General features: G+C 34.3%; 1 protein-coding gene across 4 annotated transcripts in view; it reads right to left on the bottom strand.

Annotated features, from left to right (window-relative positions):
• The window catches only part of CHD1 (chromodomain helicase DNA binding protein 1), a 79,961-nt gene that overhangs the window by 36,654 nt on the left and 20,970 nt on the right, over window positions 1–22,337 (bottom strand). For all 4 annotated transcript variants that reach the window (XM_087429999.1, XM_087429998.1, XM_087430001.1 and 1 more), the window contains exons 3-16: window positions 17,730–17,931; window positions 16,542–16,661; window positions 15,634–15,698; window positions 10,668–10,817; window positions 10,255–10,529; window positions 8,398–8,623; window positions 7,850–7,950; window positions 7,444–7,622; window positions 6,459–6,586; window positions 5,484–5,700; window positions 4,728–4,817; window positions 3,175–3,365; window positions 2,265–2,453; window positions 550–712 (exon numbers count right to left, since the gene is read on the bottom strand). In XM_087429999.1, the coding sequence (XP_087286125.1) occupies window positions 550–712; window positions 2,265–2,453; window positions 3,175–3,365; window positions 4,728–4,817; window positions 5,484–5,700; window positions 6,459–6,586; window positions 7,444–7,622; window positions 7,850–7,950; window positions 8,398–8,623; window positions 10,255–10,529; window positions 10,668–10,817; window positions 15,634–15,698; window positions 16,542–16,661; window positions 17,730–17,931 (2,296 nt within the window). The remainder of the gene's footprint in view (window positions 1–549; window positions 713–2,264; window positions 2,454–3,174; window positions 3,366–4,727; window positions 4,818–5,483; window positions 5,701–6,458; window positions 6,587–7,443; window positions 7,623–7,849; window positions 7,951–8,397; window positions 8,624–10,254; window positions 10,530–10,667; window positions 10,818–15,633; window positions 15,699–16,541; window positions 16,662–17,729; window positions 17,932–22,337) is intronic.

Raw genomic sequence — 22,337 nt, 5'->3', positions numbered from 1 at the left:
ACAATACATTGAAAAAAGCAGCAACTAAACAATCAAAGGTTTTAAAAGAGTAAGAAAATGTCTTCTAAATTATACACATCAGTCACTGGTCCTAGCACTTCAAAGCACTAAGGTGGCTGGAGGGCAACTGTGCCTTCTTCACACTTCTCATCTGTCTTCCAGAAGTGATAGGAAGGGTAAGATCTGAGGTCAAGATGTCCTTCTTAAGACCACCATATGCCCTACCATGAATTCAGCATAATCACTATTAGTGAATTTTTTTCACAATTAAGAATACACTAAGGGATTTTTGCTGGATAAATTATGACAGCCTACGGTTAGAGAGACCCATTTTTAGAAAAATGATCAAAATAATTAAGTAGATAATTTAAAATTTTAAAGGCTTTTTTTAATAAAGACTAAAAAATAATAAACACCATTATTTAAATATACCACTAACCAAAGAGAACCCCTAACCAATATATTAAAGCACTGTGCCATTTTCAGTTATAACTGAAAATATCTAGAATTTTGCTTTACCATAAAGTAACAATATTTTAAAATCCTTACTTGTAAGGCCTCCTGTTTATTATAGAATTCATTATTATCTGGTGGTTTAATGAGGTAGCAATGGTTACAACATTTCTTTAGCTCCATCATAATGTTCAAAAAGCCTGAGGTACTGCCCTTGGAACCTTTGCTGAGGGCTTTGTAATTCCTAGTTAATATCCATCTGTTTAAAAAAAAAAAAATCATGAAAACGATGTTTAGCGGAACAACTACCAGGATGAATTCCAAAACTAATAATCAAGCACCAAAGCAAAATCACACCATTATGAAGTTCACAACAATGGACCAAACCTTGTTCACAAGACTGAGGAAAACTCAAAACTTGTTATCTGAACCATTAACTAAACACAGTAAATGTTTAATGTAACAGAGTGAGTATAGTGTATTAATGCTTTTCCCCCAAAATTTACTTTAAAACGGTCAATTGTATTATCTATCTTAACCTTCCTACAAATTTCACATTAGGCAGCTAATGCACAGATCAAAAAGAAACCTCATGAGGATACCTGGTTTAGCCACACTGCCTTCTTTAAATTACAATTACAGGATACATATGCAACGTATAAAAAAATTATCGGTGGATATTTTATTACTCTGAACTATACATAACATTGTCTTTCACCAAGATCTACTTTGTCTCTACCATCTTTTATTTTCTTCTTTTTTACAAGGTTAATCTTTGAAGTGACTTGAAACAATTATATCTCTGATTTGCCTCAAAATGACAGGGGGTGGGAGAAGCGGGGATGGCTAGAGACAAAATATAAGTTGAAAACTTAGCTAAATGATGGGATTTACTATCTTATCCTCTCTTCATATGTTTGAAATTTTCCATAATAAAAACCTAAAATTTATGCAATAAATGTATTTTTTTAAATGTATGGCACTTACAGATTTTACCACAAAATAGGTGAGAATTCAACATAACAGTGCATTTTATGCAATTAAATGTTTAAATAGATATTAATACAGATTTTTTTTGATTCTTTGAAGTGTTACTATATAGATCTGACACACATGATTTATGAATATAGCAAGGAGGTCTAGGAAAAAGCAAAGGAGCCTAGTGTTTTGTTCTAAGTTTCTTTTTCTGGTCTCTACCTCTATCAGTCAATTACATAATTATCATAATTACATAATAATGCCTTAGTATCATGGAAATCCTAACACTTAAAAGAAACCCTCTATAAGATAACAGAGTATGAAATAGAGAAAAGCAGTTAATGATATGTTTGAAGATAAATTATTTAGTCTTATGTTACCCATGATGTTGGACATGCCATTATAAATCTCTCTTGCCCCAATATGCCATGGAATAAACCTATTCTAAAATTCAAGAATTGTTACTTCGGGCCGGCCCCGTGGCTTAGCGGTTAAGTGCGCACTCCGCTGCTGGTGGCCCGGGTTCGGATCCCAGGTGCGCACCGCCACACTGCTTCTCCAGCCATGCTGAGGCCGCGTCCCACATACAGCAACTAGAAGGATGTGCAGCTATGACGTACAACTATCTACTGGGACTTTGGGGGGAAAAAATAAATAAATAAATAAAATCTTAAAAAAAAAAAAAAATAGAATTGTTACTGCTCCAAGACCCTAATTGGGTGGGGGTGGGGGGGCTGGGGGAAGATGTCAAGGGAAACAGACCTCGATGAGACAAGGACAGAGGGGTTATTTGGAATTAAACGTTCAGAACATGTGCTCTGTTTACAGCTTACTTGTAATATTGTTTCTGTAAAGCACTCATTTCCATTCTTAAAATCTGCTCAACCTTGGCAGGAAGAGATTTTTCCACATCTTTCTTAACTCTGCGTAACAGAAACGGCTCAAGCTCCTTGTGGAGGCTTGCATAACCATATTCTCTGCCTTTGCCATGTTCTTCTTCAAAATCTTCCCAGGAAGAAAACCTTAAAAATTTAAGAAAATGAAAGAATCACTGAAAAAAGTCAAATTGCATATGAGATTTTTCAGGGTAGTCATATGTAAACACAAAATACAGATTTTTAGGGAAAAAATTAGCTAAAATTAGTCACTTCTAATAACTATCCTTCCCAAGAAATCCATTATACATTTACATAAGGTGAAATATAAGGAGTTGTTTTATAAAAATTATGATTCTCCTTGTGTTAAATAAAGATGAAGTAGTTTCAAATATGGGAGTAATTATCACTAAAATATTTCTCAAAGAATATAATTCTAAAGTTCTGAATCTACTGAAAGAGAATATGTATGTGACATTGGACAAGTTATCCTTATCTAGTCTAGTTTTCCTCATTTAGAAAATGGGATTACCAGCACCTTGTTACTGTTGTTACTACTACTGTTAAATACTAAGAATGATACTGGTCAGTTTTTCAAGCAAGGTATATTTTAAACAACGGCAAAATCAACTGTTGGAACTCATTACACATGACTCACTTGTTTACTTACAAAATTGAAAAATTAAAATACTATGTATATGAAATATTCCATCCCATTTCTTTTTTTTTTTAAGTTTTTAATAATCTGTCGTCCAATGTTTTAGGGCATTAAAACCTCTTACTGACCACATTATCTACACTAATTATTTTCCTGCTAAACTTAGCATACATAATTAACATTAAAATTGTATATCCAAATTTATCTTACTTTTCTGGCATAATGAAATGTAGCAAAGACCAAAGCTCTTTGAGGGAGTTTTGTAGAGGAGTTCCAGTGATAAGGAGACGGTGATTGGACTTGAAGTCTATTAAAGTTTTATACAGAAGAGAGTCATCATTCTTTAATCGATGTGCTTCATCTACACCTATAAATGCCCAATTCAGACCTCCAAGGAATGCCTTAAAATGAACAGAACATAGTTAATATTTTGAGAGAAAAACAGAATTCAAATTTAGCCTTCCCGTTTGACATGAATTCAAATTATTAAAATGAGGCAAATTAAAGACAAACTTTTGTCTCATTTTCAAATAAAAATTATATATTATTTCAAGATTTACTGGAATCCTCAAATCAAGTAACTCAACATGCAATATAAAATCTTTCCATTACTAACTTAGCCATTAAAAAACAAAACATAATATCAAGTGACAAGTTTTTGCCAGCTTACACAATGAAAATAAAGGAAGAGAAATAATAGTATCATTTAAAATTTTTACAAAAGATTTTTAGCTTAAGCCCAGTAGAAGTCTCTATTAATGTCAATTTGGAGAAAATATGATATAAATTTGGAACAGTGTCTCACTCCAAGAGTAGGTATAATTCACTGTATGATTTTAATGAACTGTACATCTCCAATATATAAACATGGGTCTCTGACTTAAAACAGAGACAGGCCTGATTCTGCTACTTAATAGTTGTATGACCTTAGGCAAATTCATCAACCTCTGAGACTTGATTTTTCTTTCCAACAAAGTAAAGATAGTGATACATTATAAGGCAGATGGGATTTACTTGCAGTGTTAATTATGAAGAACTAAATAAGACAGTAGCTACAAAGCACTTAGCACACAGCGCTTCACCCAGTGGTAGCTTAATCCTAAGTATCTTCTTACTCTTTAAAGACCTTACAAATCAACAGTAACTACACCAGACTAGTTTCATATAAGTCAGGAGCTGGCAAACTTTTTCTGAAAAGAGCCAGATGATAAATATTTTAGGCTTTGCAGACAAATGTGTGGTAGTCTCTGTCACCTATTCTTTGTCTTTATAACCCTTTAAAAATGTAAAAATCATTCTTAGTTCAAAAGTTATTAAAAAATAAGCCAGGGGGCCGGCCTTGTGGCTTAGCCGTTAAGTGTGCACGCTCCACCACTGGCGGCCTGGGTTCAGATGCCGGACACGCACAGACGCACCGCTTGTCGGGCAATCCTGAGGGGGCATCCCACATACAGCAACTAGCAGGATGTGCAACTATGACACACAACTGTCTACTGGGGCTTTGGGGAGAAAAGGAGTGGGGGAAAGGAGGAGGATTGGCAATAGATGTTAGCTCAAGGCCAGTCTTCCTCTGCAAAAAGAAGAGGACTGGCATGGATGTTAGCTCAGGGCTGATCCTCCTCACAAAAAAAAAAAAGCCAGACTTGACCCATAGGCCGTAGTTTGCTGACCCCTGATTTAAGTTATCTTCTCATCCTATCCACAATATATGGTAAAAGAAAAACAGATATACACCAAACAGAAAAAACACAGGTAATACACACCTTATCCTTCAATAAAATTTCATAAGTTGTTAGCAGTATATTAAATTTTAACCGTTTGGTCTGGGGGTGCATCCATTCATGAGTTCTTATCTATCAAGAAATTTAAAACACAATTTTAAAACAAATATTATGAAAAGTATACTTTTACTTGAATATCTAAAATAAAACTGATTCAAAATACACGCAACCTTAGGCATATATGTTTATGTAGTAAAATTGTTTTTAATCATTCTTTATATAGTCCAACAAGCTACATTGATCTTATCATAAATAAAATATAAATACAATATATCAAAACCTTCTATAAAAAATAAAGCAGACATGTTTTTAATATACGTTTTTCACTGAAGGAAGTTCTCATTTAACAAAACGCAAGTGATTAACTCAACATTTATGGATGAAATATGTCTGAAGTTTGCTTCACAACTGGGAGGAAATTACCATGTAGAGGTACAGATGGAACACAACTGGCAATGAGTTAAAATTGTGAAGCTGGAGATGGGCACATGGAGGTTTATTAATACTCTTCTATCTGCGTTCATGTATATTTGAAACTTTCCATAAGAACGACAGGAAAAAATTTATATATAAAGTAACACAAAACCCAAAATTGGTTTTTATTACAGCCAATTAAACATATATTGAGCACTCTGTAGTAAGTTCTATGCTAAAAACTAGGACTATAAAGACAAATAAAATACTTGTCCTCAAAGATAAGTATGTCTAGGTTTCTAAATATGTGAAGAAACAACTTACCATGTTCCTGCTGTTAATGTCGCCTAAATAAACCACAGCATTCATCTGAGAAGCCCATGTCTGAATTTCCCTTTGCCAGGAAGTGAGAGTGGAGAGTGGTACGACTAATAGAAAAGGTCCATATAATTGATGCTCATGAAACAAATAGTTCAGAAATGAGATCGTCTGTATTGTTTTTCCAAGGCCCATTTCATCAGCAAGTATGCAACTATTTCCTCTACAAAGTTAAAAACAAAAAGCATGTATGCAATAAAGATTCAAATTTAAAAAGAAACGTTTTTACATAACCCATATTGAAGTTTATATGAACAGTTAAATATAAATAATCTGATAGGCATTATACACAAAATACCATTTTTATTAGCTATAAATAATAAATGTAAAGGCCTTTGTAATAGTGTTAGAGAATTGGAGGGAGTTCACCACTTTGGGCCAGAAGAAGCTTAAAAACTGACAGTATTATCTTTAATCAGTTATGCAGCCAAGAACACAATCCATCTACAAGAGGCAGAGTTCAGCTATACTAAATAAGGAAAGAGTAAGCAGAAAGAACATATAGCTATGGTCAAGTTAAAAAAAAAAATGCACCCTAGAGTCATCTATGTTGCCAAGAAATAGAGAGCAAAGGACATAGGAGAGAGGGGCAAAAAAACAGAGGCCTAAATGGATATTAGAAATAACTGAGAGGAAGAGAAATAGTCCAGGACTAGTGTAGAATAGAAATGTATACATATTCTGATTTTAAGTTCAATAAAACTTATTTAAATACTGCAACAATCAACCAAGCTAAACTCAGACTCCATTCTATTTTCTTCTTACGTAATAAATATTGTTTATATACTAGAAAATTCAAAGACCTGCATATAAATACCAAAGAGTCTTATTCTTTAAGTTGGTGGAAATCTTTTCCAAATCTTGTATTTGTAAAATTTTTACCCTCTCAATTATCAAACAGACAAATCAAAATATACTTACTTGCACCAAGAGTGAGCAAGCCAATTTAAACCATTCAGTTGATAATCTCTTAATTCTAAACCCTCATGTCCTCCAATATAGGATGGCTGCTTCTTTAGGGCTACAAATCTTGGCCTTTGTTTTAATACCTTCAGTAGAAATAAATGTTAATATGAAGAATTATTAAATATAAGAAATTATATTAAAAGATGAAAATCTCAGCTTTTATCATAAATTTTGAAATTTCACCTCAAATCACCAAGCTCAGAAATTCTATAACTCAAAATACATCTGAGGATTCAGTCAAAGAAGACTGTTTCCTTTTACTATAACAACAATGTACAGTTTTGTCCTCTGTTTTGAAAAAAAAAGGATGGAGATAAGTAAGTTCCTGCCGAAATACTTGGGTCTCAAGTATTTCACAAATAAAAGCTATGTTACATTCATTAATTCAACCACTGCAACTGCCCTGACCTAGAAATAAACCCTAATACTGGCTTAACTTCCTACTTGATTTCTGATTTCTATACTACCAGTATGAATTTAATTCAGTCTTATAATAAGAAAATAAATTCTAGTAGTACATAGATCCCAAAACTATCACTAATAATAACTTTAAATACAAAGTCTTAAATTAGACAAGGTAGTTCTGGGTACTTTCCTCTTTTCCTTTCCCACCTTCAAAGAAAATACTCCCTACCTTTTAAACCAAGCATATACATCTCGTTTCCAAGGAATTTTCCCTATCTGGTTTCCCCAACCCACTCCCCACAACTAACACCACCAACTCATCATCTTTCTGACACAGTTTCACTCACCAAGGCTAAAAGCCAGGGCCACATCTACAATCACACAGCAATTACAGGAACATTTCCTATAAGGCCTACCAACCAAGCAGTTCTCTCCCTCAGCCTATCTGAAATCAGGATCCAACTCTCTATTTGGGCTTACAAATATCTATGATGCATAAATACATTTTCAATTAAAAAAGTTAAACAATACTCACCTTGCAATCTTTAAAAGGAGTGGTTTTTGACTGATTCCTGCTAAAATACTCATCTATGCACACTTGAAACTTTTTGGAAATGAGAGCTCCATCCTCCCAGCTGCACTCTGAGTATGGAAGGCCCTGCCATTTGCAATAATAATCAGGATAACCAGCTGCAGACTTTTGATTGGAATGAGCTGTGAGATAAATCAGGTATTTATTTATTTTTTTTACATTGAATCTTATCCAAGGAATAATTCTCGGTAAAAACTACACAAGTAAAAATTAGCCATCTGGTTTACAATACTCTATTATAGTAAGAGTAAGCTACTGTATTTGATGTTTAAGTAGTAAATTTAAGGTTTTTTCAGATGATTTCAAGCATGGAAAGATAAAAGTTTAATTAGAATCATTTATTACTAACCAATTATTCGCTCCACTATTTGATATTGCTTATGTAGATCATCTGTAAGTTCTTGCTGGCAATTATAATATTCCACATCTTCTGGAGAAGCATTTTTCAACCTGAAAGAATATTAATCCAGGAATAGACTTCAAAATCTCCCCTAAATAACCCATCCCCCCCAAACACTATCTGTAGCACAAAAATCTCTCATTTTACCACTTATCACGTGAGCCAGTTAAGATAATGAAGTCTCATTTTACCACTTATCAGGTGAGCCAGTTAAGATAATGAAGAAATTGAAACAGAAATAAACCATCATTAGTTTTTATCTTTAAAAATTTGTAATTTGTAATATATGAGACAGCATTCTATGTGACTGTTATCAAGGAGAGGTTTAGATATGGCTATTCCCAAGAAGTTTTACCTTAAGATGAAATACAAATAAATCTATAAACAGTTATTTTAGGTTATCATCTGATTCTTGACTATGTAGTCTTCATTAACAAAAAAGCTTAGTAATAATCTTTGAACTATAAAGAAATAAGTACAGTATAAAACATATTTACCATCTTTTTGTTTCCTGATCTTTTTTCTTATAATTATCCAATTTTTTCATTCCTCTAACATTCTGCTGCTTAAGGGTTTCTTCTGTCTCCCAAGTATTGTGGATATGGGACCATCCTTTCCATTTAATTAAATACTGGATCTCTCCTGCTTCCTTGTTTTTTTCAAATCCTGCATTTGGGTCGCCATCTGCTTCAACTGCATAGATGGTTGTAGTAGCACCAGTAGCTGAAAAGGAAAGCATGATACATTCCACGTGATTCTGTTACAGGAGTATTTCAACTCAAAAACTGAAGAATATGAGTAGAAAAATATATGCTCTCTTAAATAAGTAAAGTATCAGGGTACAAGAATTTATGGAAAATTATATTACACATATATAAAAGAAACAGAATTTTAGAACAGAAAGATTATCTCATTTAATCCCCTAAGTTTTAAAATGAGAAAAAACAAAGTCAAAAGACAGTGGCATACCTATGATTATGAAAAAATTTACAATAACTGATGACTGGGAGACTGATAAGTGGAAGCTAAAATAATTAAAAATCATCTTTGAAAATCGCATGTCTCGGGGCCGGCCCGGTGGCGTAGTGGTTAAGTTCCCACGCTCCGCTTCGGTGGCCTGGGGTTCACAGGTTCAGATCCTGGGCGTGGGCATATGCACCACTGATCAAGCCACGCTGTGGCGGCATCCCATATACAAAACAGAGGAAGATGGGCACAGATGTTAGGTCAGGGCTAATCTTCCTCAGCAAAAAAGAGGAAGATGGGCAATGGATGTTAGCTCAGGACTGATCTTCCTCACAAAAAAAAAAAAAAAAAACTGCATGTCTGAAGTTACCATGTGGAAGAGATAGCTGCACCTCCATGTTCACTGCAGCATTATTTATAACAGCCAAAACATGGAAACAACCTAAGGGTCCATCAACAGATAAATGGATAAAGAAAATGTGGAACATATAATGGAATACATTCAGCCATAAAAAAAGCAAATTCTGCCATCTGCAACAACATGGATGGATCTTGAGGGCATTATGCTAAAGTGAAATAAGTCAGACAGACAAAGACAAATACCATATGATCTCACTTATATATGGAATCAAAAAACACAGAAAAAGAGATCAGATTTGTAGTTAGTGGGGTGAGGAGAGAATATGATGAAGCTGGTCAAAAGGAACACAATTCCAGTCATGAAATAAGTTTAGGTGCTGGGGATGTAATGTACAGCATGGTGACTATAGTTAACACTGCTATACAGTATATCTGAAAACTGCTAAGAAAGTAGATTCTAAAAGTTCTCATCACAAGGGAAAAAATTTCTTTTTTTAAAAACATTGTATCTATACGACATGACGGATGTTAACTAAACTTACCGTGGTAATTGTTTTGCAATATATGTAAGTCAAGTCATTATGCTGTCCACCTTAAACTTACACAATGCTGTACATCACTTACATCTCAATAAAACTGAACAAAAAAAATGTATGTTAAGATAACTAAAAGTAACCTACATAATTGAGATGAAACAAAAAAAAATTTTTTTTTAAACCAAATCGTTTGTGAAATTTAACGTACCTAAATAAGAACTATTATTTTCGCAAGGCAACAGAAAAACTCAAATATACAGGTTAAAAATTTTCTAATTATCTGCGATATAAGAAGTGAGATCAAGTGGATATTTTCTGGGAAGAAAACACTCAGGCTAATAAACAAAGTATATTTTACACCAAATAAGTAAAACAGAAGAAAATCCACCCTCTTGGCTTTCAAAATTAAAACATCTTCAAGAAATACTTTATTTACTCTACTAAATATTATTGAAACAACCAGGCAATAAACATGTTTAAAAAAAAAAATACCTCCTTTTCTCCCAATCCGACAATCCATAAACCGTTCTATTGTTTCAAATTCCTCTTCCTCAGGTTGAGGAACATCCTCTCCACAGACTTCCAGTAGGTCATCAGAATCTGTTTTCATTTCTTCATCTTCCTTATAGCTAACATTGACAGTTGCTTGGCGACGAGAACTTCTTTTATCATTATCATAATCTTCTTCATCATCATCCTCCTCCTCAGATGAATCAATCTGTCTCTTTTTTTGTCCAAGAATCTTCTTTCCACTTTTTGACTTAGATCTAGGGAAGACCAGGGGAGAGAGGTGTTTTACAGAAACACTGGCATAAAACAAGATTTGAGAAAGTATACACAAAAAGGATGAATATCTTCTGTAACCAACTATTTTCAGCATCAAACAGAGAACATACTATACTTACCTATTTTGAGGTTTTCTGCTTTTAACTTTGTTTTTTGGCTCATAATCAGATTCTGTTTCATCACAACTACTTTTATCTCTATCTTCTTCAGATTCTGAATCTGAACCAGACTGAGATGGAGATCCCGACCCAGACATCTGCCAATCTTCACTGTAGATAAAATATATAAAGTATGTTTGTTTATACTTACATCATATAGCAAATTTTGTCTCCGACACAAAAATAATCAAACTAAATTACATTCCAGTTAATATCAAAAATATTGTTGCTTGCACCTATACTAAAAATATTAAAATGTCTGCAGAATAAGGAAAATACTGGAAAATATCCTTCATTGTTATCTCCCATAACTCCAGAGTTTTGATAATCATTTGGTTATATCTCAATTATTGGCAAATAAGTAAATGTTATTTTGATGATCACTATGGATGAAAACATAATACGCTAATTTAAAGAGTTTAAAGGGTTTAATTTTGAAAATCTTGTATTAATTATCATACCCTCTGAAAAAAAGATTCTAATCCTTTTCATTTTAATTTTCTGGAAACTGTGATTTTTAAAAATATACTCTTCAAAACTGATTTTTAAAAAAGTACATGTGGGGCCGGCCCCGTGGCTTGGCGGTTAAGTGCGCGCGCTCTGCTGCTGGTAGCCCGGGTTCGGATCCCGGGCTCGCACCGACGCGCTGCTTCTCCGGCCATGCTGAGGCCGCGTCCCACATACAGCAACTAGAAGGATGTGCAACTATGACATACAACTATCTACTGGGGCTTTGGGGGAAAAAATAAATAAATAAAATTATAAAAAAAATAAATAAATAAAAAAGTACATGTTCATTAAGAAGCTTAAAATATAGTATAGAAAAATGTAAAAAAAAAAAAAAAAAACCAGCCCATCTTAACCACAATACCTTACCTTTACTACTATTTTTTAGTGTATTTAGTCTGTTTAATTCCAGTCACAAGTAGAGAAGAAATACTGGATGCACATGTTAACATTCTGCTATAATATAATCTTCATAGGAAAGACACACATGAAGTTCTTATATATACACTGTATCCTATCTCACAGCTACTGCTGGCTACTCGATCGCTCTGTATCTCTTGCATAAGGGATGTTAATGGTTACATAAGCAAGCACATATGATAAAATCTGGTTTATGATAAAAACCAGATCTAAAAACCAGATTTATGATAAAAACCAGATCTAAAAAAAAAATTCTTTTTTATTTAGAGATCTTTTCAGAGTTTGCACATCAGAAGTAGCAATAGGCAGGATATATGAACAAGTCTCCATTTTATATTTTTATAATATAAATTACAATGATTTATCCATCATCCCAAACTACTCTTTTGTTTTTAAAAATATTCTTTGCTTGCACCCATGCTAAGTTTAGAAATTACTAACTCTGTGGAAGAGTGACAGAGCTGATGAGACACAGTAGTTGAAAATGCACTTAGTAAACTAGAAGACAGATCTAAGGAAATTAGCCAGAATGTAGCATAGCAATAAAGGGATAAAAAACATGATACAGTAAGATTCATGGAGGATAGGATGGATGATCTAATAGATATATACAACAGATAAGATCCAAAAAGACAGATACAATATATATCTATTGGTAGTACAGGCATACTTCAGGGATACTGCGGCTTCAATTCCAGACCACTGCAATAAAGTGAATGTCGCAATAAAGAGAGTCACAAGGATTTTTTGGTTTCCCAGTGCATGTAAGTTTACACTATACTGTAGTCTACTAAGTGTGCAAAAACATTATATCTAAAAAAACAAGGTACATACCTTAATTAAAAAATACCTTACTGCTAAAAACTTCTAACTATCATCTGGTGGAGGGTCTTGCCTTGATGTTGACGGCTAGTGACCCATCAGTGTGGTGGCTGCTGAAGGCTGGGGTGGCTGTGGCAATTTCCTAAAATAAGACAACAATGAAGTTTGCTGCATTGCTTGACTCTTCCTTTCATGAACTCTGTAGCATGCAATGCTGTTTGATAGCATTTACCCACAGTAGAACTTCTTTCAAAACTGGGTTTTGGGATCAATCCTCTCAAACCCTGCCACTGCTTTATCAACTAAGTTTATGTCATATTCTAACTCCTTTGTTGTCATTTCAACAATCTTCACAGCTTCTTCACCAGGAGTAGATTCCATCTCAAGAAACTACTTTCGATTTGCTCATCGATAAGAAGCAACTCCTCATCCATTAAAGTTTTATCATGAGATTGTAGCAATTCAGTCACATCTTCAGGCTTTACTTTTTTTTTTTTTTTTTTTTTAAAGATTTTTTATTTATTTTTTGCCCCCAAAGCCCCAGTGGATAGTTGTATGTCACAGCTGCACACCCTTCTAGTTGCTGTATGTGGGACTCGGCCTCAGGATGGACAGAGAAGTGGTGCCTCGATGCGCACCCGGGATCCAAACCCGGGCCGCCAGCATCGCAGCGCGCGCACTTAACCACCAAGCCACAGGGCCGGCCCCAGGCTTTACTTTTAATTCTAGTTCTCTTGCTATTTCCACCACATCTCCAATTACTTCTTCCACTGAAGTCCTGAACCCCTCAAAGTCATTCATCATGAGAGATGAAATCAACTTCTTCCAAACTTCTGTTAATGTTGATATTTGACCTCTTTTCAAGAATCACAAATGTTCTTAATGGCATCTAGAATGGTGAATCCTTTCCTGAAGGTTTTCAATTTACTTTGCCTAGATCCATCAGAAGAATCACTATCTATGGCAGCTATAGCCATATGAAGCATAGTTCTTAAATAATAAGACTTAAAAGTTGAAATTACTCCTTGATTCATGAGCTGCAGAATGGATATTGTGTTAGCAAGCATGAAAATAACATTAATCTCATTGTACATCTCCATCAGAGCTCTTGGGTGACCAGGTGCATTGTCAATAAGCAGTAATATTTTGAAAGAAATCTTTTTTCTGAGCAGTAGGTCTCAATAGCAGGCTTAAAATATTGAGTAAACCATGTTGTAAACAAATGTACTGTCATCCAGGCTTTACTACTCCATTTATAGAGCACAGGCAGAGTAGATTCAGCATAATTCTTAAAGGCCCTAGGATTTTCAGAATGGTAAACCAGTGAGTATCGACTTCAACTTGAAGTCACCAGCTGCTCTGCAATAGCCCCTAACAAGAGAGTCAGCCTGTCCTTTGAAGCTTTAAAGCCAAGCATTGACTTCTTCTCTCTAGCTATGAAAGGCCTAGATGGCATCTTCTTCCCATAGAAGATTGTTTCATATACATTGAAAATCTGTTGTTTAGTGTAGCCACTTCCGTTATCTTAGCTGGATCTTCTGGATAACTTGATGCAAGCAGCTTCTACATCAGCATTTGCTGCTTCACCTGCACTTTTATGTTACGGAGATGACTTCTTTCCTTAAACCTCATGAACCAACCTCTGCTAGCTTCAAACTTTTCGTCTGCAGATTCTTCACCTCTCTCAGCCTTCAAAGAATTGAAGAGAATTAGAGTGTTGCTCTGGATTAGGCTTTGGCTTAAGGGAATGTTGTGGCTGGTTTGATCTTATATCCAGACGACTAAAACTTTCTCCACATCAGCAATAAGGCTGTGTTGCATTCTTATCATTTGTGTGTTCAATGGAGTAGCACTTTTAATTTCTTTGAAGAACTTTTCCTTTGCATTCACAACTTGGCTAACTGTGTGGCACAAGAGGTCTAGCTTTCGGCCTATCTCGGCTTTCAACATGCCTTTCTCACTAAGCTTAATCATTTCTAGCTTTTAAGTGAGAGATGTGTGAGTCTTCCTTTTACTTGACCACTTAGAGGCCACTGTAGGGTTATTAATTGGCCTAATTTCAGTATTGGTGTGTCTCAGGGAATAGGGAGGCCCGAGGAGAGGGAGAGAGATGGAAGAATGGCCGGTTCACGGAGGAGTCTGAACACACACAACATTTATCAGTTAAGTTCACCCTCTTATATGGGTGCAGTTCATGGCACCCCAAAACAACTAGAACTGTAACATCAAAGATCACTGACCACAGATCACCATAACAAATATAGTAATAATGACAAAGTTTGAAATATTGAGAGAATTACCAAAATGTGACAGAGACCTAAAATGAGCAAATGCTGTTGGGAAAATGGCACTGACGGACTTGCTCAATGCAGTTGCCACAAACCTTCAACACGTAAAAAACCCAGTATCTGCGAAGCGCAATAAAATGAGGTATGCCTGTAGTACCAGAAAGATTTACAGAATGAGAAAGAGAACATGCCCAGAGATACAATGACTGAATTTTCAGAAACTAATCAAAGACACGAATTTTCACATTGAAGATGCAAAAAGTGCATAAAGTGGAATAAATAAATAACAAATCCAAAGCTAGACACACCAAAGTAAAAATGCAGAATGTCAAAGACAAATAGAAAAGTAAGAGAGCAGACAATGGAACAGTGTTTTTAAAGAAATGAGAGAGAAAAAAACTCAGATCATACAAATATCTGAATTGGGAATGTGAATTACTCTTATCACTTTGTGGGTCAAGATCTTTAGGAAACTACAGTGAGTTTCTAAATGAATTCTAGAGGATGTAAATGTCATTTGCAGATGAATAGTAAGGAGAGGTACTGACATAAATGAACAGAATCACCCAAAGTCTATCATCTGCTGACCCTTACACTCCTATATAGGTTTCCCAAGTTACTAACATTTTCTGATATTATGATAAGGTAGATCTTTGAAGTTTAAAAACATAGGAGAGGGATTATAGGAGATAAACAAGTGGCACAAAAATCTCAGGTCATCACAGAAAAGTGAATGTTAAGGATTAACGGTTTAAATTAATCTAATAAAATGCCATGAACCAAGAATTTACAAAAGACCTCTTTGGGCAACAATTTTTCATAAACAAAGAAATACAAAATCATTAGGATTTGCCTGATACAAAAGTAATCAGTTGAACAAAATGACATACTCTTTATGCTTTTTCCTTTTGACCTCACTCGATGAATCATCAGAATCTTCACTGCTAGAGGAATCCTATAGAGAAAAATAAAGTTAATGTTATTAATGATTAGAATTTAACTGTTATGTAAAATTTTTGCTTGCCATACTATTTAATTTTCACTTGGCTAATAGCAGTAACTGTAAAGCTTCATTTTTTTCCATGTTGTTATATTTATACCATTAATTAGCAAATAAAGTAATAACATTTTTACTGCATATTTATAACCCAGCCAGTGAAATTAAGTAAATATCATAATGTCAGCATTTTGTATAAAACTTTAAAATCTACCATCTCTGGGGACCATTATTGTTGCCTAGAATGACCTTAAAAAGGAATCATCATTGTTGGTATGTCAAATTTTGATCTAATATTTTTCTTCCCCATTAGACAGTTTTTGATATAGTTCTTCCTGAATGTTTTTGTGCCAACACACATGTATGTGAGCTCATATGCACACAGGGACTACACTGTTTACAGCTGCAGCCTATTCTTTTAAAAATATGTTGAGAATTCTATTATTATTCCATATAAATATGATTTAATAGTACAATATTTCTTAGTTCATATATGTATGTGCATACATATGTGTTTGTGTATGCATATTTCCCTAGTACTCACATTTAGTTTATTTCTAGTTTTGCTGTGATGAGTAAATGCACACAAATTTCCATTGCTTGTTTTGGATTAATCTCTGCAAGTGGAACTATTGGATAAAAATGTGTCTATATTTCAAGACTCTTGATACACATATTTAAATGTAGTTATTTCCTATCTATTCTTTCAAAACACTTATTGTTTCTAATAATTTCATATATATCTACCTAGTAAAAAATTGTCTACTTTAAAAAATAATAGCTTTCATAATAAAAACTCACCTCTTCTGATCCACTATTAGATGAAGCTTGATGCTGCTGCTGTTGCTGCTGCTGCTGCTGCTGCTTCTTAAGCATTGCAGATCTCTGAACCGCCAGAATACTAGGGCTAGATTTCCAAAACTATAATAGAAGCATTAATCAGTGACGGATAAAGGTTTGAGAAAACTGAAAAAAAAGTTAATTTCTTGAAAAGCAGTATCAACTTTTTCACCACCTCCAAATAAAGGAATTAAAACTATTTTCCTTATTCACATTATATGTAATACAATATTATTGTAATATAATTAAAATAAAATGCTAAACTTTAGTTGCATTTAAAAAATTTATGGTATGTTGAGTTTCACAGACAGATAATATTAATCAATATGTTCTTTGGTGATAATGGTATTATTTTCAAAAACAAATGATAATCTGCAATACTAGTGCTACTCAAAGTGTGGCTGCCTACTTTTTCACTTGGTGTGAGGTGAAGATGAAGAGCTGGAGTCAGAATGCAAATCAACTATGTCACTAAGCACAGTTTTAGTTCAGCTGACTTTTTTTTTTTTTTGGTAGCAAGATTTTCTCCATGAAGTAAGCTGTGTGTTGATTTATATTCTGGCCCAAGCATCTTACCATCACTGGTACTCTAAGTAACACTACTGTATACTGTTATGAGGTACAGACAAGTTTTAGTAAATCTTGTAGTAGCTTTTATTCAAACAGAATGGCCCTGAACTTATTCTATCAAGCATTTTCAAGAAAGCAGAGTTCTACTGAATTCTCCTGCTATTAGCAATAAAGTATCTTCTTTGAAGATCTTGAAAGTAGAGATCAGACACTAAGATTAACAAAAAGACCTTACACAGTCTTTAATTTTTATCCATGAGACATTGAATATTTATGAAACTCAATTTCTGCCTCAGAAAGAAGAAAAGGTTTTGCGTGTTTATCTTATACTTGTTTTATAGTTACAGACTGCTTCTCTTCCAAGCCAATCAGTCCACAGATATGTAACAAGTTTGAGAATAGTTGAAAATAAAATTTAATGTTTAAAATTAATGTTTTCTAAAAGCTAGAACAATGCTATAAACCAATGCTATAAAAATGTATAAGTGACACCAAGAATCACAAGTAATATAAAAGTATTACAAAGCAATACAAGTAATTACAAGAAATCTACTTTTCATTGGATACTTTATTTATTACCTCAGCTCCATCAACTTTTGGTGGTTTTGCTTGGACTTTGTTTTCTCGGGAAGTGTCTGACTCAGACTCTGACTGACTGCCCGATTCAGATCCAGAGTCAGAGTCACTGCTACCTGACTGGCTACTGCTTCCATCACTACTGCTTCCAGAACTTGAACCGGAACCAGAGCCTGAAGCTGACCCAGAATCATCATCCGACTGGCTACAATTTGAAAATAAACAGATTTCAAACAAAATTCATTAGGAATTTAATTTTTCTTAAAAGTCAACAGAAATCCCCAAATCACTAAACTTTGCTTATTTCCTATTTCATATTTCTATAGCCAAACAAATAGAAAAAGGAATTAATGTTAATCTACAGTAACAAATGACATACTTGATAGATTTAGTACAGTTTTGGCTAAAACATAAGCAATCAGATCATAATCTTCCTCCAAGACAATGAGCAAAATCTACTAAGTACAGAATCCTGGGCTAGAAACTAGGGAAGACAAAAAGTTTAAGCCACAGTCTCTACTCTTAAAAGGCTCTTTAGCTGTAGTTAATATAAAGTAGGAATTGTGTGTAAAGAAAAGGTTAAATGTGTTGAAAATTCTCAAAGTAACAGGTAGAAAAGAAATTTATTAGTAGTTTCTACTTGTTTTCAAGTTTATCTCTATGGTCTATCATTCCAGGGTAATGGAATTTATCATAATTAAGCTATGATAAAATACAACTTACTAAAAAATAAAATCAGTAATTGCTTCTCTGAGAAAATCACTGACTCTGTCATGGTTCCACAGTAATAAGTCTAAAATAATAGCAAATTCTCACCATCTTTCCTAACCTCTATACACACACATGTGGAAGTTCATTGGGAAACTATCTTTTTCTCCATTACTCATTTTCAGTCCAAGGTAGCCTAGAACTGGTTTGGACTAAACAGCTGATTGTGTAAATTGCTATTATCCCCAAGGCCATTTGTTCACATGGTGTCTACAATTGAATTGTTGAAAACTAGGGTATTAAATTTTTGATACAATGGTAGACTCAGCTTTTGATTTAATTTCATCTGGCTTTATGAGAAACAACAGGTAATGTAGTTTATGTATATACAGCAAAACTCAAGCTTCATGTCCTCTGCTGTAATTTTCAGAAATACCACCAGATGGAAGTATTACTCTAAGAAAACAGACTGCAATATTAAAAGTAATTCCCTTCCTTTTTTTTTTTTTTGTGAGGAAGATCAGCCCTGAGCTAACATCCATGCTAAACCTCCTCTTTTTGCTGGGGAAGACCGGCCCTGAGCTAACATCTATTGCCAATCCTCCTCTTTTTTTCCCCTTTTTCTCCCCAAAGCCCCAGTAGATAGTTGTAGGTCATAGTTGCACATCCTTCTAGTTGCTGTATGTGGGATGCCGCCTCAGCATGGCCAGACAAGCAGTGCGTCAGTGCGCGCCCGGGATCCGAACCAGGGCCAGCAGCAGCGGAGCGCACGCACTTAACCGCTAAGCCACAGGGCCGGCCCCAAAAGTAATTCCTTTCTAAAAGTAATTTCTCCTTTTCCAGAGCAAGGAGTTAAGAGCTTCTACATGAAAATACAGACATACAAGTTTGCAAGAAGACTTTTGATTCCAAAAGTTAGATATAAATTAAAATGCTTAAATTGCGAACACACACAATTTTAAAATCTGGGAATCTAGCAGAATAAATGCGTTTCTTCACAGAAACAGTAAACAAAGATTTGCCTCTTAAAGGCTATGATATCAAGATCATTTTTGTCATAATTTCTATTCTCTGGTCATATGGTTCTGAGGTCTAAAAACAATATAGTGCTTTTTAATTAAAATAAAAAACTTACCATATTTTACTTGGGTCCCTTGAGAGAAATTTCAGCAAGAATATTAGAGAAGATGTTTTCCCTGACACACAATTTTATTTCTCCTTAAACCCTCCTTAAACCCAATGAAAGAGACATCTTTCATTTATTCAATAAACTTTATGAGAACTATCATGTATTAGGTACAGGGAAGAATGAGATGAGACAAAATCCTTAACATTAAAAGAACTTCTAACCTGGTATGGAGAGACAGTCATGTAAACCAATATCACTCTGTGCTGTGTTTAAAATAATTGATCCAGGTATACGGGGAGCACTGAAGATACAACCAAGGCTGGTACAGCAATTGGGGAACATTTAGAAGAAAGTGCAGTTGAACTAATTCTTTAAGAATCAAGCAGAAGGTACGGTATGACTTTGATTGCTTATAAGCTTCTTGAGGGTGCTATTTTTTCCATAGTACCTACCATAGTGCCTTACACAGTGGGTGCCCAATAAATACTTGAAAAGTCTATGAATGAATAATTGAATTTAGGGGACTATCATGGGCCTATATTCTCTTTTTTTGCGTGTGAGGAAGATCAGCCCTGAGCTAACATCCATGCCCATCCTCCTCTTTTTACTGAGGAAGACCGGCCCTAAGCTAACATCCATTGATGGGCCTATATTCTTAATTATATCTTGATTAGTCATTCCAGATAAACAGCTACCCAAAATTTCTTGTCAATAAATCAAAATTTTTAAGTGAATGTAGGAATCTTTCCTTTCAATATTTTTTAGGCAGAAGTAGTTCTGGCTGAAGATAAAAGCAAACAGCCTGAGTCTAGGCTAATCTAATGGCAGAGGTTTATTACTAGAATGGCTTTACCTCAGGTATTAGAAGTATAAAGTCTTTATTTCCTTTATTTAGTTGTTCTCAGTAGGATTAAGATATACAAAGAATTGGTAAGGAATATCTTATACACTGCCATAGAATGATCTCCAGGATATAGTTAAGTAAAAAAAGCAAGATACAAAACAATGTTTATAGTATGCTTCCTTTGTGTAAGAAAGGGAAAATATTTATACATATTCGCTTACACTTTTAAAAAAGCAATAATGGCAGCATAAACTAACAAGTTAAAAATGGTTACCTAAAGAGGGAGGGAGGACCGGAAGGAGGGAAGAGAGTAGAGGGAACCAGGATTGAAATGAGTGGTCAGTTTTAGAGCCATGTAATGTTTTACAAAGTCTATTTTAAAAGAATATTCTAAAAATTAGAAGAAAAATATACACAGGTTCGGGGGGAAAAAATCTATATTCAGACACAAAATTTTGAGCTAAAATAGGTGAAAAGCCTCTCCCTGATAAAGCAATTCTATTTTCAGCCCACTGCTGGAAATGCTCTTTCTAGAATAAAAATCTGAGCATAGTCTAACTTTCTTTTATAAGACTTCAGTGTTTCTATAGCAAAGTTCAAACACCTATGAGGCCTTTCAGGAATTTGTCTTTGCCAACCTATCTCCAGTCAGTTTCCCACTTAAACCCTTAGTTATAGCGATAGCAAACTACTTGTAATTCTCTGACAGCCAGTTTCTCTTTCTACTTCCTGCTTCTGCCCAATTACTTCTCTTCTCTTCTCACTATATAATTCCCACTTGAGCCTCACCTCATGGGTACTTCTCCAACAAATCTCTCCTGACTCCATTCTCAACTCAACATTAAGTTAGGTATCCTTCCTCACCATTCCCAAAACATCCTGTACATACTATCTTAGCTGCAAGCACACCATGTAACAATAACCGTAGTTTTCTGTTTTCTTTTGTTTTTCGGTATCCTACCTTTGGTATTCTATCATATGTTCCTAGAGTGTTGGGATTTTTACTTGTTGCCCTTTGTATGTTGAGCACTAAATGAAGAGCTCAATATGTCTGATGGGTGGATGGATGTATACATAAACAAACCAAAGACATATATGGGTACAAATTCTCGTATAAAATTCACAAATATAATTTGGCTATAAGAAATATTTCTGAGCTCCAACTAACTTTATTTAGATAATAACCAGTACCACTGATCTTTTATACAACATAAGTATCTGCACACTAAAGAGTTATCCTTATTAATTACATTAAGTCTCACTAGCACAATAAAGTAAACACATTTCTTTTCCTCATCTTTCTCAATTTACAAAAGAAAACCCACCATCATATTTATGGGTACTTTGATAAAATTATATTGTTTTCTTAGGGTAAATTAAGGAGAAATACCACATTTAAAAGACAAAATAGCAATTCAAATTAAAGTTTCTTTTCAAGCTTGTTTTTATATTCAATTTCAAATATAAACAAGAGAGCAATATAATGAATTACCATGTAGCTATCACTCAGCTTCACAATTACCAGCTCATACCAATCTTCAAATAATCCAGCTTCCCACACACACACAATCTCAGACATTTTAGAACTTCATCCATAAATACTCCAGTATTCCTATATTAAAAAATCTCACGTTGTAGATGTTTGTGAAAATCTACAATACCAGTATCATACCTTTAAAAAGTCAGTTGCGCCTTAATATTAAATATGAAATTAAATATTAAGTATCCAGGTCAGTTTACCTCTTTAGTAGCATGACTTTGTTTCTTACATTGACTGAGAATTCAAACAAGGTTCAACACTGCACTTGAATCATGTATTTCTTAAGTCTCTTTCATTAATCTGACAGTTCCCTCTCCCTCTTCTTATTCCCCCTTGCAATTTATTTTACGGAAGAAATTCGGTAGTTTTTCCTGTAGACTTTCCTGCTTT

The sequence above is a fragment of the Ceratotherium simum genome, chromosome 4 (genome assembly GCF_057802395.1).
Source record: "Ceratotherium simum simum isolate JZ-2026a chromosome 4, ASM5780239v1, whole genome shotgun sequence".
NCBI lineage: Eukaryota > Metazoa > Chordata > Mammalia > Perissodactyla > Rhinocerotidae > Ceratotherium > Ceratotherium simum.
Note: the sequence above shows the minus strand (reverse complement) of the source record. Positions and strands in the feature narration are given on the sequence as shown.